This window comes from Mirounga angustirostris, unplaced genomic scaffold (assembly GCF_029215605.1).
Source record: "Mirounga angustirostris isolate CCGP_5_RB_7025 unplaced genomic scaffold, mMirAng1.0.hap1 SCAF_2, whole genome shotgun sequence".
Taxonomy (NCBI): Eukaryota; Metazoa; Chordata; class Mammalia; order Carnivora; family Phocidae; genus Mirounga; species Mirounga angustirostris.
The window spans coordinates 107,705,577-107,722,264 of record NW_026991710.1 but is presented as its reverse complement, the minus strand read 5'-3'; the positions used below and the strand labels follow the sequence as shown (position 1 = coordinate 107,722,264).

At 35.3% G+C, this 16,688-nt stretch overlaps 1 protein-coding gene across 8 annotated transcripts in view; it reads left to right on the top strand.

Annotated features, from left to right (window-relative positions):
- SCLT1 (sodium channel and clathrin linker 1) overlaps positions 1-16,688 on the top strand; it is a 201,918-nt gene that overhangs the window by 179,452 nt on the left and 5,778 nt on the right. For 7 of the 8 annotated variants that reach the window (XM_045880459.2, XM_064585065.1, XM_064585064.1 and 4 more), the window contains 3 exons: positions 6,586-6,664; positions 9,186-9,281; positions 13,319-14,547. In XM_045880459.2, the coding sequence (XP_045736415.1) occupies positions 6,586-6,664; positions 9,186-9,281; positions 13,319-13,381 (238 nt within the window). In that variant the 3' untranslated portion in view covers positions 13,382-14,547. The remainder of the gene's footprint in view (positions 1-6,585; positions 6,665-9,185; positions 9,282-13,318; positions 14,548-16,688) is intronic. The other variant, XM_064585063.1, reaches the window with a different exon arrangement.

Genomic DNA, 16,688 nt, shown 5'->3' with positions numbered 1-16,688 from the left:
ACTACTTTGCAAGCTTGAAGTGACAATAAGGTACAGTAGTGAAGTGAAGGTACAGTAGAGAACTCTCTTGGCTGATGTCCACTTAATCGTGTAACAACATTAACCAGTGAACTAAATTGCTGTGCAAAGAATGCTCACCAGTGTCCAAAGCGTGCTACATGCCCTTGCCTTAGTTGACTCCATTCTAATGCTATCGTCTGTCACTTGCTTTACAAGTGTCACTATGTTTGCTCCCAAACTAGGTTATGCCAGTTTTACTTGTTTTGGAAATACATAAATAAATATACCAGTGATATATCAGTACAGAAAGAGAAAATTATTATTTCTTTCAAAACTGAATTGGATACTTTGGAGAATTTGCTATTGCAGTACATTTGGACAGACAACCCTGAAAGAATAGAGGGAATACTGTGAAAATCTAGAAAACTCTGTATTTGGATTGCTTGCCAAGTGCCCTTAAATACTTGAACCACATTAATGGAGCCAAAAGTGGAAATAATTGTAGATGATACATTATGGATGTGGTTTGTGTAAGAAAGACATTCAACACTGAAACACTCCACAATCAGTGTGCTCATACTTTAAAACATAAAAACCAAAAAAAGCTTTGTAGGGGCGCCTGTGTGGCTCAGTCATTAAGCATCCGCCTTTGGCTCAGGTCATGATCCCAGGGTGCTGGGATCGAGCCCCTCATCGGGCTCCCTGCTCAGTGGGAAGCCTGCTTCTCCCTCTCCCACTCCCCCTGCTTGTGCTCCCTCTCTCTCTCTGTCTCTCTCTCTCTCTCTAAAATAAATAAAAATCTTAAAAAAAAAAAATTAGGGCGCCTGGGTGGCTCAGTTGGTTAAGCGACTGCCTTCGGCTCAGGTCATGATCCTGGAGTCCCGGGATCGAGTCCCGCATCGGGCTCCCTGCTCGGCGGGGAGTCTGCTTCTCCCTCTGACCCTCCTCCCTCTCATGCTCTCTGTCTCTCATTCTCTCTGTCTCAAATAAATAAATAAAATCTTTAAAAAAAAAAAAATTAAATAAATAAATAAAATAAAAATTAGGGGCGCCTGGGTGGCTCAGTCGTTAAGCGTCTGCCTTCGGCTCAGGTCATAATCCCAGGGTCCTGGGATCGAGCCCCACTTCGGGCTCCCTGCTCGGCGGGAAGCCTGTTTCTCCCTCTCCCACTCCCCCTGCTTGTGCTCCTGTTCCCGCTGTGTCTCCCTCTGTCAAATAAATAAAATCTTTAAAAAAATAAATAAATAAAATAAAAATTCAAAAACTTTATATGTTCTAGACGAAAAGTCCAGACCAAATCCTTATCCTTCCTTAGGCCTCAGACCTCTTAAAAATCTCAGGAAATCTATGGACTGTGTTCCCAGAAAAGACAAACACACAAGATCTTGCAGATAATTTCAGGGTACTTGGGAGCATACCTAAAGCCTGTCTGTGGACCACAGATGAGGAACCCTTGCCTTAAGGTTCTCACTCTTGACCTACTTTCATCTCAGATTGATGAATTTGATGACTTATCAGTGTTGATTGTAATATTTTGTTTACTAAAGCATTTAATGTTTTCTTAACAGATACAGCATATATTATTTTATAAAATTTTGCTTACAGAGAAGGCAGTAAATCAGTTGTATTTTACAACTGTCTTTCTAAATTACATTTTGTAGGCGTGACTAGGATTTTATGTCACATGCACATGAACTATACGACCGAACTGAAAGTATTTAGGACATTGATGGGCTAAGCAATTCCCAATGATATTATAAGGAATTCCTCATTCTTATACACTTACATTAAAATTGATAGAAGATAATTTTACCTTAAACTTTATAACATATTGTATAACATGCTAGAAATTATATAGAGAAATTGAGTACAGCTTCCTTTAAATTCTTTAATTAGAATAAAATATCCTTTAAGTGCCATAAAGTCCTACAGTAATGAAATGTCATCTATCTCTTTACTTTCTGGCAGGCTATGCTTAAATCATCCCTGATAGGTAAGAATGTTTCTGTTTTTAAAGATTTCCAGTGAAGAGATTATATAGCTTTAGTTGGCAATTGTTTTAAGTGTAATACCACTGTGAAAATCTCTGGAAAGTCTTATTTTATGTTTATCCTAAATCACTAATGATTTAGGGACTCATACAGGGAACTCTCAGTAATGTTCTCTAATGAAGAGAAAATTTCTCATAGATAATACAGACTTGGGTCATCTTCCTGCATCTTTCCTTTATTCCTGCAGGGAAATATCCTGACAAAGAAATAAGAAGTTGCAGAGGAGTGACAGGCAGGCTCTAGGAAGGTCTCAGGGGATAGAGTTGGCAAAATCACTTTTCTTTCCACCCTTTAATACCTTCTAAAATTTCATTCAGGAGTGAGATTGAAGGAAATGCTTAACTGAAAAATATCCTTTTCTTAGCCATTTCAAATCCTTTGTAGAAAGAACTAGAACATAAATAAATCTAAATAAATAAAAATAACCTTTATCTAAAAAATATGTTTTGTGGTAGATTCCTCAGTAAATGTTTGTTGAGCAAATAAGGAATCAAATTTTCTAACTGCCAGATTTTCTATAGAAATTTAGCCATAAATCAGCAAATGTTTATTGATATCCTGTATGTAAGGCACTGTGGTAAATACTATGGAAATTAAAAACAATCCCCTTTTTAAAAGTTTCCATTATACTTGGGGAAGTGTGTGTGTACATATATGTTATGTATGCTTACACACACATATAAATGATTAGCATTATAATAGAGAATTGCTTAAATTCTTAGAACATAAAATAAGTATCAAAGCTTTGATTTGAGAAGAGAGCTGTCTAGATTAAAATGAACTGGGAAGGAGGTATAGAAGGAAGAGGGTACCTGGGTGGCTCAGTCGGTTGAGCATTTGACTCTTGATTCCAGCTCAAGTCATGATCTCAGGTCATGAAGTCAAGCCCCATCAGGCTCCGTACTGGGTCTGCTGGAGGTTCTCTCTCTCTCCCTCTCCCTCCGCCCCTTTCCCTGCTTGTGTGCACTAGAACGTGTGTCCTCTCTCTGAAATGAATGAATGAATGAATGAATGAATGAATAAAATCTTTAAAAAAAAAAAAAAGAAGGGGGCAAAGGCGGAATCTTAAAGAATGGGCAGGATTTTAAAGGGAAATCTAAAAAAGAGGATACAGAAAATGACAAACATGAGCCTAAAAGTGTTACGTGTATGGTTAATGTGTGAGATAGTGAGAACCTAACCAAAGTGGAAGGTGGCTATTGGAGATAAGATTGGAAAGAGATATTACACAAAATTTTGGAGGATTTTGAATGCCAGCCTCAGGAATTTGGATTATTTTGTCCAATAGCAGAAAGCCACTGGAAGTTATTGCTTAAGAAAGCAAATTATTAATTTGCCCTCTCTCAAATTAATGAAAAAATAAAATCTTAAAAAGAAAAGAACTTGAGTTGTGATGGTAGCACTGTTACAGAAATGAAGAAAAGATGCAAGAGATATTGCAAAGGAAGAGTCTGTTTAGGGGCAAACTACATGTTGCATTTAAGAGAAAGTGAGAAATAGAGTTGAGGTGTTTAACTTAGGCAATGAGGGCAGAGATGTTGTCGATATAAAAATTGAGTAGCAAGATGAGAAGGAGGTTTTCAAGGAAATGCAAAAAGTTTGATATTAGGCATGTTAAATTTGAATAGAAGACTGAACCTTTAGGGAAGAAGTCAGAAATAATTTGTTAGGTTTTTAAGTGAATGTATAAATCTTTATATTCCTCGAATATCTAATACACAAACTCACACGTATATACTCTTCACTTCTTTATTCAACTAACATTTAGCAATTACCTGCCATGTTGCAATGTAGGAGAGTGGTTAAGAGCATAGAGCTTGAAACAAAAGGGCCCAGTTTTTGAATTCTGACTCTATAACTGGACTAGCTACATGACCTACCTTTATTTTTAAATTTCTCTGTTTTTAAATTTTCTCATATGTAAAACTGGGGATCTCATAGGGTTATCTTGAAAACTAAATAATTTAAATAAAACACGCAGAAGTGCCTGCACATAGTAAGCACTATGAAAGTGTTTGCTGTTATTATCACCGTCATCATCATCTTCGCTATTACTTGCCAAGCTCTATTGAGTACCAGATCCTAAGGATAACAAACTTGCTCACCATCCAGTGGGGGTTACAGAGCTTAATACACAACATATTTACACAGATTAAAAAGAACTGAAAGTTAATCATTTGCATCTTTGTGGTCTTAAATTTTGTGGAAAATTATTAGTGTCAAATAGTACTTGTCAGAAATTATTACTTTCATGTAAAATGTCATGGGTAAGTGAATAGTTTAGGTATCAAATTATGCAGTAAGTGTTTTCTGAGAAGGTCTTATATAAACTGAATGTTGGCTAACTTTATAAATGGGATCATTGTATCATCTTAATCTCAGTAGTACTCAAAGGTTGTTTCTCAGTAGCACTAATGTGCATAACTTTACCTTTAATTACATTTGGCCTAGAAGACTGGCCACTTCAGTCATTTTGCCTTTCTTCGCTTTGTTACATTAATGTTGAGGTGCAGCAGTAATTTTAAGCTACACAAGGTACTTGAAAGTAAGCACAGTAATTTATTCTACGTTATTATTACCACCAGAAGAAAGCGAAGGTAAAACATTTGGGTTTGTCTGTCACAGAATCAATGATAGATACTCAGTGTCCTCATAAACTGTGCCCTGTATGGATGAAGCCATTTCCCTCTTCGTTCTGTTATGGCAATAATTATGTGTTTACCACCATATACCTTGTACTTGGCACATAGTGTTCAGTAAATATTTGTGGAATTGATTTTGTGGATGACATTTTTTATTCTCTCCTATATATTTATAAAAATTGCTTGCTGATTTTAACAATTATTCGTACACATATAGGTCACTTAAGGGGCTTACCAAGTTTTTAGGCTGTGCAGCTCATTTGGAAAAAATTCAGAGCTGAAGTTATTTTAGAAGTGTTAATCTGTTGATTTATTTAAGAAGCAGAAGATCAAAGGATAAAAAACCAATCCTGAATTAACTGGGTATTTTAATACTCAGAAATTTGATCTTTTTAAAAATTATTTTTAAGACTATATTGTTTCTGGGACGCCTCAGTCAATTAAGCATCTGCCTTCGGCTCAGGTCATGATCCCAGGGTCCTGGGATCGAGTCCCACATCAGGCTCCTTGCTCTGCAGGGAGGCTGCTTCTCCCTCTGCCTGCCACTCCCCCTGCTTGTGCTCTCTGTCTCGCTCTCTGACAAATAAATAAAATCTTTAAGGAAAAAAAAAGACTATATTGTTTCTGCATCTAACCTGAGACTCTTGAAATTCTTTGGCCAAAAGCAAGATGCGCTTATATGTTGGGGGAAAAAAAAAAAGAGGAAGAGGAAAAAGAAGACAGCCAGCTCTATGCATAAGATAAATCCAGCTATTAAAGCATAAAGGATATGAATGTATAAAATATAACTCATATACAACCAAAACATAAATACCAATTCTGAATATACTACACTGAAATGATGTTGGAGTGATTAATATTACCTTAAATTTCCAAAAATTGAGTTCCTCTAAGAAGCACTCTATATGAATCTTAAAAATGCATACTATAGCTAAGAATCACAATAGCTTATGAGATTTTATAATAACAAATACTTTATCTGTTTAATACAAATATATGATCATTTTAATGCCAAATAATTCCTCAAGATAATACTGAAAACACTTAAGTACTTTTAGAATATATGTGTGTGTGTGTTTTGGGGGTTTTTGGTGTGGTGGTAAAATATATATAAAATTTAACATTTTTATAGTTGTGATAAAATACACATGAGATTTACCATCTTAATCATTTTTAAGTGTACAGTTCAGTAGTGTCCAGTGTATTCACAGTATACAGCTAATCTCCAGAATACATGTGCATTTTATAAAGAAATAAATGAGTCCTAATTCTTAATCACAGGAAACAAACTGAGGGTTGCTGGATGGGGGGTGGGGTGGGAGGGATGGGGTGACTGGGTGATAGACACTGGGGAGGGTATGTGCTCTGGTAAGCGCTGTGAATTGTGCAAGACTGTTGAATCTCAGATCTGTACCTCTGAAACAAATAATGCAATATATGTTAAGAAAAAAAAAAGAAGAAGGTAGCAGGAGGGGAAGAATGAAGGGGGGGGGAAATCGGAGGGGTAGACGAACCATGAGAGATGATGGACTCTGAAAAACAAACTGAGGGTTCTAGAGGGGAGGGGGGTGGGAGGATGGGTTAGCCTGGTGGTGGGTATTGAGGAGGGCACGTTCTGCATGGAGCACTGGGTGTTATGCACAAACAATGAATCATGGAACACTTCATCTAAAACTAATGATGTAATGTATGGGGATTAACATAAGAAAAAAAAAAAAGAAATGAGTCCTTTAAAATATGGTCTATTGAAAAGAGACTTTGTTTTACACATAAGGTATTTTTGTTTAAAACATGAACAGAACATATATCTCACTAAAAAAGATTCTATTTTGTTAGATTTTTGAACAATGATATTAATGGCTTGGGTGGGGGGACTGTCTCTTGATTAATAGGAGTGAGCTGAGTCGACAGAAACTTCATACCCAAGAGCTGCTTTCTCAGCTGGAAATGGCAAATGAAAAGGTAGTTGAGGTAAGATAATGACTCTCCCGGGAAGTACTTTCTGCTGCAGCTTGATACACATTTTTTCTGAATTTTATCTGAGCCAACTCCAAATTAATTCTCTACTTGGAAGTGACCATACAGAGGTGAGTACTCCTTGTAGAGAAATCATCCATAACCCTAAAATCCACATTTTATAATGTGAATAAAAACTTTGAAAGTCAGTGATTCATCATATGTAAATGACAAAAGGTAGAGCTCCTATTTCAGTTTCCCCAATATAACTTGTGCCGTGTTGCAGAAAATGTGTTAAGATCCCCTTCATTTCTAAGCATGTCTAAGATTATATTTTTTAGCCCTTTCCTCTTATTTTGTTTTAATTCAACACATAAGAAATGTAGAAATTACCTTTGCCTACTGGAATATATTAAAGTACTTCTTCAGATTAATGCTTTAGAACTAAATGCAGCAAGAGCTCATCATTTTTCTCTTTGAATCTTTAAAAAAGTTAACAATGTCTAGATTATGATTAGAGCTTTCTAGAACTCTAGTTCTTCGTTTGATGTTCTAACTTCGAATGTGTTTGTTGGAATTTCATTAATACACTATATGGTCGGCTATATTTTTGTGGCCATCTATAGAAGCCATAACGAAATTACTCTTAAGTTTCAAAGCATTATAAATTGATATGAGCCATTTAGAATACAAACAATAGCCATTAAAATACTTGTTGTTTTCAAAACTTCCAGGAATCTGTACTTAAGGAAATAATTTAAAATATGAAAAAATTTAAAGGCAGATATTCAACACAATAATGTTAATAATATTAGAAGATCAAAAGCAACCAAAATGATCAGTTGAAAAAGAACAGTTGCATATATTATGATTTACCTAACCTGGACTGTTTCTTAACCATTATGGTGGTAGCACAGAAAAATGCATATTGTATGTAATCTGATGGTACCTATGAAAGTGATTATTATAGATGATGTGATTTTACCCCCAGGTTTTCTCTAGTGTTAATGATGCACCTTTTAAATTTAAGACTACGTATTTAAATATCTTGGTAAATTGAAACAGCCAGTGTAGTTCTCTTCATAAAATTTAATTTTGCTTTTGGGCACAATAAAAAATATAATCTCATTTTAGCAGTATATTGTTATTTCAGTATTTTATATTACTAGGCATGACATTCACCATTATCACTTATATGTTAGGCTGGGAACTATCTAGTTCTTCATAGAAAGTCTGTTTTTCTTGCTATTCCTGATTAGACTGATGTTACTCTCTCAATTCAGACAAGTGCCAGAAAACCACATAATAATTCTAGTTGTACAGAAACTTTTTTTTTCAGGCTAGTAAGTATGGAAAGGACAAATACATTTTATAATTGGTAGTTTCTTTGAACTTGTCTGCATGACAGTATGTTGTGACAGATTTATATTCATAATGTCCATATAGTTTCCTAAGACTACTCTAACAAAGTATTATGAACTTGGTGATTTAAACAACAGAAATTTACTGTCTCACAATTCTGGAGGCCAGAAGTCCAAATCAAGTCAGCAAGATTAGTCCCCTCTGAGGGAAAACCTATTCTATGCCTCTCTCCTAGTTTCTGGTGGCTTCATGCGTTCCTTGGTTTGTAGATGGTATTTTCCATGTGTATTCATGTGGTCTTCCCTTTGTCCATGTCAGTCTCTGTGTCCAAATTTCCCCTCTTTATGAAGGTACTAGGCGTATTGGATTAGGATCCACCCTAAAACCTCATCTTACCTTAATTATCAGAAAAGACCCTATTTCCAAATAAGATCACATTCATAAGTACTGGGGTTTAAGACTTCAACATCCTTTTTTAGGGACATAATTCAGTCCATACCAATGCCATATTTGTTGATGATCCTAATATCCTCTAGAGTATACAAATGTATTGGGGAGCATGTAGAAACAGAGTTCTTCCCCCTTTTAAGTAACATCTTTAACATATAAATCGTTTAAGACAAGTCTATCTTTTTAAAAATCAAGACTTCTAGAATGAATATTTTCTGTTCTTTGCACTTTAATAGTGGCAACGTCACAATTTCTCTAGAAGCTTGCTTTCACATGGTAGTTCTGAATCACTAGCAAACAACATCAACACCACCTAAGAACTCAGTAGGAGTGCCGATTCTCAAAATTCATCCCATCCTACTGAAGCTCTGGTTGTGTTTTCATATTCCAGGTGATTCTGAAGCAGTGATCTAGCATCTCAAGGTTAATATCAAATATTTTAAAAATATATATTGAAAATCTTGGTCTTCTGATTCACTTTGATTTTAGATTTAATTCACTTTCTTTGGTAACATGTGGAGGGGAAAAAATAATGTAGTCAAAGTGTGAAACCAATTTTGAACTTTGAAATTAATAATTTGAAAAAATATAAATTTGGAGCTATATTATCTTTGTGTTTTATAAGAAGTAAAATGATATTCAAATTTTTCATTGATTATTCCACAAAACCTTTCTGTGTCACATATGGATTTCTAACTTGTTTGTTTGTATTTCCCCATAACAGAATGAGAAACTAATTCTAGAGCATCAAGAAAAAGCCAACAGACTTCAAAGGCGTCTAAGTCAGGCGGAACAGAGAGCGGCTTCAGTTTCCCAGCAGGTAGGGAGCTTCCTCATTATCCCTGAGAGTAAATAGTCTGAGTAGATCAAAAGATAAGAACAGTTCCTCAAAAGTTCCTAGAGAACTAGTAGTTTTATTTTTACTTGATTAAACTATTTATAAGTAGTCTCTTTAATATTTGAGGTTGAAAAAGTAAACTTTAAAAACAGAAATAAACACGAGTCTCCTAAATTGACACCTAAATCTAGAACTGTGCTGTCCAATATGATAGCCACTAGCCATAAGCAGCAGTTTAAATTTAAATTAATTATTAAAATTAAGTAAACTAAAATTTGAAATCCTCATTACACTGGCTGGGTTTCTTTTTTTTTTTTTAAGATTTATTTATTTGAGAGAGAGAGAGTACACGTGCAAGTGAGGGAAGGAGCAGAGGGAGAAGGAGAGAATCTCAAGCAGACTCCATGCTGAGTGCAGAGCCCAATGCAGGGCTCAATCCTACGACCCAGAGATCATGACCTGAGCCAAAACCAAGAGTCAGATGCGTAACCGAATGGGAGCCACCCAGATGCCCCGCACTGGCTGCCTTTCAAGTGCTCAGTAGCCATATGTAATTATGATCCTCATATTGGACAGCATAAATAGAACTCTATGATCACAAAAAGTTCTTTTGGACAGCACTGCTCTAAAATTTTATTCTGTCTAGGCATGATCACTGACAGATTTGGAAGTAGAAAACATTGCTTTGAATGCAATATTTCTAATTGCACTTTGTTTTTATTGTAGTTTTTTAAATGGAAAAAATGACTTATAGGTTAAGTTCATTTAATGCACATTTGTATATAACCATATAAATCTAAAATACTGTATAAAAGTTGTCCAATGGGAAATAGAGTAGAAAATGCAGAACATCAATAAAATACTAGGGGGTAATTACTCATACACACTTCATATAAAGAAAATGGGCCATTTACTTAAAGTGGGAGCAATAGTTCCTCCTCCCTCCTATTAGGAACAATGTGAGATCGTCTGGCGATTATAAAGATAGGCTGGAAGCAGTTTAGATGGATAGATCTAGATAGGCAGGCAAAGAAACCATGTTACTACCTTATTAAATATGTTTGGTTATAAATGTACTGTTTCAATCAAAATTAATATTATGCATAGATAGAAGAGTATTTCATACATACTACAGCAGCTCTAAATACTCACTGATTTCAGTTTATGTATGTGATATTTATAGATTTTTTTGAAATCTACTTCTGATATGAACAATGCATGGCACTTAAAGAAAATCTGGTAATTTGCCCTTCTGTTCCCCTCCCCTCTTGAAAGTAATTATAGCTTTATCAAATAAATTTAATTTCTTATTAAATTATGAATTAATAGATTAAGTAGTTTATCATTCAAGAAAGCATTCATTCATTTAGATTATAAGTTAACAGGAGCCAAGGTATACTGGGAAGTATCTTAAGAGTGTGTCAGGCACATAGCCTGGTGCCATTAAGTAGCCATGTGATTTGGGGCAATTTCAACTTTTCTAAGCCTCAGTGTCTTCATATTTGATGTAGAATAATAACACCTCCCTTACAGAGTTACTGAAAAATCAAAGGAATTAACACATATAAGCATTTAGTATAATCATTAAGTGGTTAGTAAATACTTAGTTATATAAGAAGTTAAATCTCTACATCACAGTCCTAAGAGCTTCAAGTTTACCTTTTTTAAGGAATATGGTAAAGAAAATGCCTACGTAAAATCAACAACCTTGAGTTCTATAGTAAAAAGAGTACAGTTATAGAACCTTAATTAGATAATCCAGTTGGCATCTCGTTTAGTCTTCCTCCTGACAGAATTAAACCCAAGCAGCCCAACACAGATGTTTTTCTCCTGTTACTTAAACTCTCTAATGACAAAGATTTCACCCTTCTCTTTGTGCGCTTTTTTTTTTTAATGCTGTGTCAGTAACCACTTTGGAGTTTTTTCCTTAAGCTTTTCTCCTTCCATCCTGTTTTCATTGAAGATGAAAAGTAGTCATTCAGCATTGTCCCTATCCACAAAAAGGAATTATTCCCTGGAGTGGAGTTAATATTTTTTCTCTTTTAAATGAGTCCAAGTTATAAACTTTTTGTATTAGACATATATTCAGTTTTTAAAAATCTTTGTCTTTGCTTTCTCTGAATTCTTCCTATTTTCCCATCTTCCTCTAAAAACTAGAAACTGTTATTAGAAAGACTATCCTAGTAAAGGCCTGATACTTAATGAAACAAAGGATTGGAGTTAGAAGATTATTATTTCCTCTAACATGCAGCCCAGCATCATACACAAGCCCTGCATTGTACCGAGTCTTCCATGCTCTGAATGTGCTATTCTGATCAACTTTCTCTGTACATTCTTCATCCATCTTTGGACTATGGTTGTATGTTCTAAGTGTATTAGTCTAAACTACTAAAAGCCATACTGCGTTCTTTTAACACTAAAATCAGTGTGGTGAAGCCTTTCTATGCAAGAACACAAAACCTAGGAACTATGGAAAGAAATTAATAAATGTGAACAGGTAAAATTTCAGATATCTGCATTTTAAAGTCATAAAATCAATGACAAACTGAGAAAAAATATCTGCAATACTGTGACAAAAGTAATATCCTTAACATATATGTAAAGAATGGCTAGGGCGCCTGGGTGGCTCAGTTGGTTAAGCGACTGCCTTCGGCTCAGGTCATGATCCCAGGGTCCTGGGATCGAGTCCCACATCGGGCTCCCTGCTCGGCGGGAAGCCTGCTTCTCCCTCTCCCACTCCCCCTGCTTGTGTTCCCTCTCTCGCTGTGTCTCTCTCTGTCAAATAAATAAATAAAATCTAAAAAAAAAAAGAATGGCTAAATCAACAAAAAAAGTGCAACAGTACAATAGACAAAGAATAAAACTTACAGAAAAGGAAAGACAGATGGCTTTTAAATATTTGAAAAGATGGGCTCATCCTGATCCATAAGACAAATACAAGCTTAAACCGTAATCACATATCATTTTTCACCATTTCACAATCATGTCAGATCATGAAGTTTGATGATACATTATGCTGGCACTTCCACACATCACTGATGTAAATGTGTGTTGGTGCAATCTCTTTGGAGCCCAATTTGGCAGTATCTCTCAAAAAATTTTGATGTACATCACCTTTGACCCAGTCGTGCTAAGAATTTATTCTGCAGGTGGTGTACTTGGACCTGGGCAAGTCTGTGCAGGGAAGCGTGTCAAAATACTAATTGCAGCATTGCCTATAATTTTAAAAGATTAAAAGCCACCTAAATGCCCATCCATAGAAAACCAGTTAAATTATGGAGTATCCATACAAGGAAAGTTTGCTGCTGTTAAGGGGAATAAAGTAGGTCTCACATGGAGACATTTGTAAAGTAGATCATTTAGAAGGAAAAAACCAAGATGAAAAGTGTGTAGAGTACTTTATCATTTTTTAAATAAAAAGAGGTGAGGAAATACATGCATCTATTCTCATTTAGAATTTATTTCTAGAAATATACTTAGAAAATGGAAACAATGATTGTATCTGGAAAGAGGGCTAGGAATGAAGGACAGTGGTGAGAAGGCTTCTTTATGATGTATACTCTATTGTACTGTTAGATTTGTATATATAATATCAACTCCAATTGATATTTGAAGACTGTTTACCTATTAGAGCTTTCTTACTATGATCTATCATCATCTTATTAACCAGTCTTGTGTTGTGCTGGCTCACACTTAATTTGTATTTTACTCACTTTTCTAGTTAACTTTTTATCTAGATGTTTTTCATCCATCTGTGAAATATGTTTTGGAATTCTAAGTACTGTATATCACTCTGAGCTATGGAATGTCATATTTGACATGCATATCTCTAGTGTAATACAGGTATTTTAAAGTCTCAAGAGTAAAACAGACATGAACACCAAAAATGACCTCTTACAGGACCCTCTCCAGTAAGATTATTTTCAATAATTGTAAGTTGTGATGCATTATACTTTGTATTAGTGTAAGATTTTCCATAGAAAAAGTAACTATTTACTGATTGTCTATTTTAATTGCAGCTCAGTGTGATTACAGTGCAGAGAAGAAAAGCAGCCTCCATGATGAATCTGGAAAATATTTAAAAATGTTCATAGTTCACTCACAGAACTTTAGAATTGGGAAAGCTGTTGGACTAGAAGTGTATTGAAATGGTAAAAACCTGCAGAGAATGGTTAAGGCTTGTGTCATTTTGCATAGGCATTTTCCATTCTGTTTTGAGGGTTATTGGAAAACAGAACAGTGGCAGCTTCCTGTAAGTAAAGAAAATATAACCCTATATTGAGCTTCAGTGGAGAAAAAAGCCAGCTGAGAAGAATTCATTGCCTTCATCAACGTATCTGTTTTTCAATTCCCCCTTCCTTCCCTTGGAAGAGCATAATAATTTTCAAACTATACTAATCATGGGAAAGAGATTTTTAAGATAATGTTAGAATTTTAATATTTCAGGTTCCATGATTTGAGAATTTTACATCTAATTGTTACTCCTAACTCATTTTAAGTTCCCAAGTATCCATTTTATTATAAACTCATAAATGTAATAAATTATGTACTTTCTAAAATGATGCTGTCATGTATTTTAATGTATAATTGTAGTGATTCATTTTTAATTTACATGATTTCCAGTATTTATCATATATTGATATTTAAGAATATGGGAGGTTTTGTTTTTTGTTTTTGCTCTGTTACTCAAAGCAGTACTAATCAAGTGGAATCTTCAAGTCTGAGAATGCATGGGCATTGAACTATTGCAGTCTAGTTGATTTTCACAGATCCATGTAGTTAGCTCCTCTCTGCTCCTAGTTTGAACTTGGGACACCTGCTTTCTGCTGATGAGTGCAGATAAATGCGCATCTGGTTAACAAGTTAGGAAACTATTGCAGTGGTCCAGATAAAAGATAATGAATTGAGTTTGAAGTGACATGAAAACATTCATGTGCAAATATTCAAGCAGCTGTCAGAAGCTTAGGACTGGTGCTAGCAAACCAGGATAGGAAGGGAGTCTTTGGCACGGGACTGAGAATTGAAGCCATGGAGTATAGGAGCTTGCCTGGAGGCTTCCTGTGATGTGGCTGACTACCTCTTCCCCTCATTTCTTGTGCTGCAGCTCTGATGGTGGCCTTCTGCTTCCGTCAGTACGTCATCCTTCCTCCCCACAGGATCTCCGTGCCTCTCTTGCCATCCGCACGTTCTTCAGATCACCACTGCTCAGACATCCCTGCCTCAGAGAGCCTTCCAGCCTCCAGACTAGGTTAGGTCCCCTTGTATTTCTCATAACAGTGTGCTGGATTTTTGATTCATAGCACTTGGGAGAATTTGTAATTAACTCTTTTTGCATTTTTTCTTCAATGTCATCAGTCTGCAGACTCCTTGAGAACAAGACCCATGTCTGCTCTCCTTCCTTGTATTCTTAGCAACTCAACATAGTTTCTGGCACACAGAGGGTATTGAATAACTGTTTTATTCAGAAACTGAAAAAGAATTTTTAAGGACAGGACCTTAGAAAATGTCTTCATTTTGTTGTATGAGTTCAGGGAGAGGAATCCTTGAAGGAGACTGAACAGGAGCAGTGAGAAGGCTGTAGCCAAGAGAATCCAAGATGACAAAAACTAAAGGAGGCAGGGATTCTGATCTTATGTGTAGGAGGGGACAAATGGTTCCCAGTGTCAAATGCCGTGATGAGATGAAATAATACAAATATGATATTTAAATGATAATTAGGCACTTAGCTTACTTTCGTTTCCTAAGAATTTTTCATTTGATTGATTCTCTAATGTAAATTTCTTCCCATGTCATTCGCAGACTAATTTCCATGTAATAAGAGTTATGTTCATATTCATGTTTATAGAATATAAAATTTATTTTTAAAAACTTTTAATTAGAGAAGATGTTAGAATTATATCGTACCAAAAAAAAAATGAGACTGGAGGAGGAAGCACTTCAGAAACTAACATCATAGACAAATGGAAAGTATGATTATTGTCCTTTTTCAAGAAGAAAATCTAACTTCCCAGACTCATTTCTTCAAGGTAAATCTTTCAGCATAAGCACTTTCTCTGAACTTTGGCCGTAGGCACCTACTCTTTACATTTGAATATTGATAACCCTCTCTCCAGTTGGATCTCCTTGAATACTTAGACAGTCTCCAAGTAAAGGATAGGCTACTGACAGGCAGATGATAGGCCTTTCTTACCTCTGCTGAATTTGAACAGACTTAAGCTGTGTTTACCAACAGAACTGAACATACATGTTATTTTTCTTTCAGAGAAGTTTGTTAGCTAATGATTTCCAATGTAAAAATGTAGTGGAGTTTTTGACTTTTCTTATATTGATTGGTCAGTCTTGCCTTCATTTACAAAGAGTATAGCATCATTTTTCTGTGAACTGTATTTTAGGAGACAGGGGAAATGAATAGGAAAAAGAAAAGAAATGATGTAAATCTGAAATTGAAGACAACACAGCCAGTTCATTTTATTTATTCATGTTTCTTTATTTGTGTCTCCCTGAAGAAGAAAAGAGATATGATTACCTCTTCTTCCCTTTGTATACAAATATGCAAATTGGGGCAGCCAACAATCTTCTAATTTCTCCTCTGGTGTGATCACTGTAACTACCCCAAATATGGGAGAACATTAGCAACAATTCAGTCATTCGTTTATTCAGCAAATATGAATATTTCATAGCTGCACAGTCTGCCAAGCCAACTCTCAGACAAATCAAGGAAGAATGAAAAAATACTTCAAACATTTTGGTATAAATTCTGTTCTTTAACCATAATGTATTTTATCAATTTTTCCAAAATAGCAAATCTGTAATGGGCTTTTTTACAAACATTTTAATCAAAAATAATTAGGGTTTTTTTTAGTTTATTTAAAAATGTACATATAAAAGGGATATGTGCACAGAGAGGAGACAGACACAGCAGTACCCCAGTGTTATGTATGAAATCTGTCCCTTACCAGCCCTTCAGACTTGTTCAAATGTGTGCCTCTGGGGCAGTGTTAACTGTCTTATCTTAGTATTTATATAGAAACTAAATATGTATCTACTTAAATAACAAAAATCATAGGATGGGTGGGAAAGCATCTTTAATTTTTTTCAACACTGGCGCTCACCCAGCTACCAAGGAAACAATCTACACTAAGGAAGTGGTCTTGTAGCCCAAGAGTTCAGCACAAAACATGCTCATGTGCCCCACTTTCCTGTAGACACTCCCATGTACTAGCTCTAACACCACTCTTGTTTCTGCCACTCAAAACGTAGACTGGAATGTAAGCATATGAGAATAACATTATGGAACTTTGAATCTTCACTAGTTTATTTCTTTCTAAATACACATTCTTAAAGTTCACTATTTTTAGAAAACAAATTACTGCTGTTATTGGGCACCGC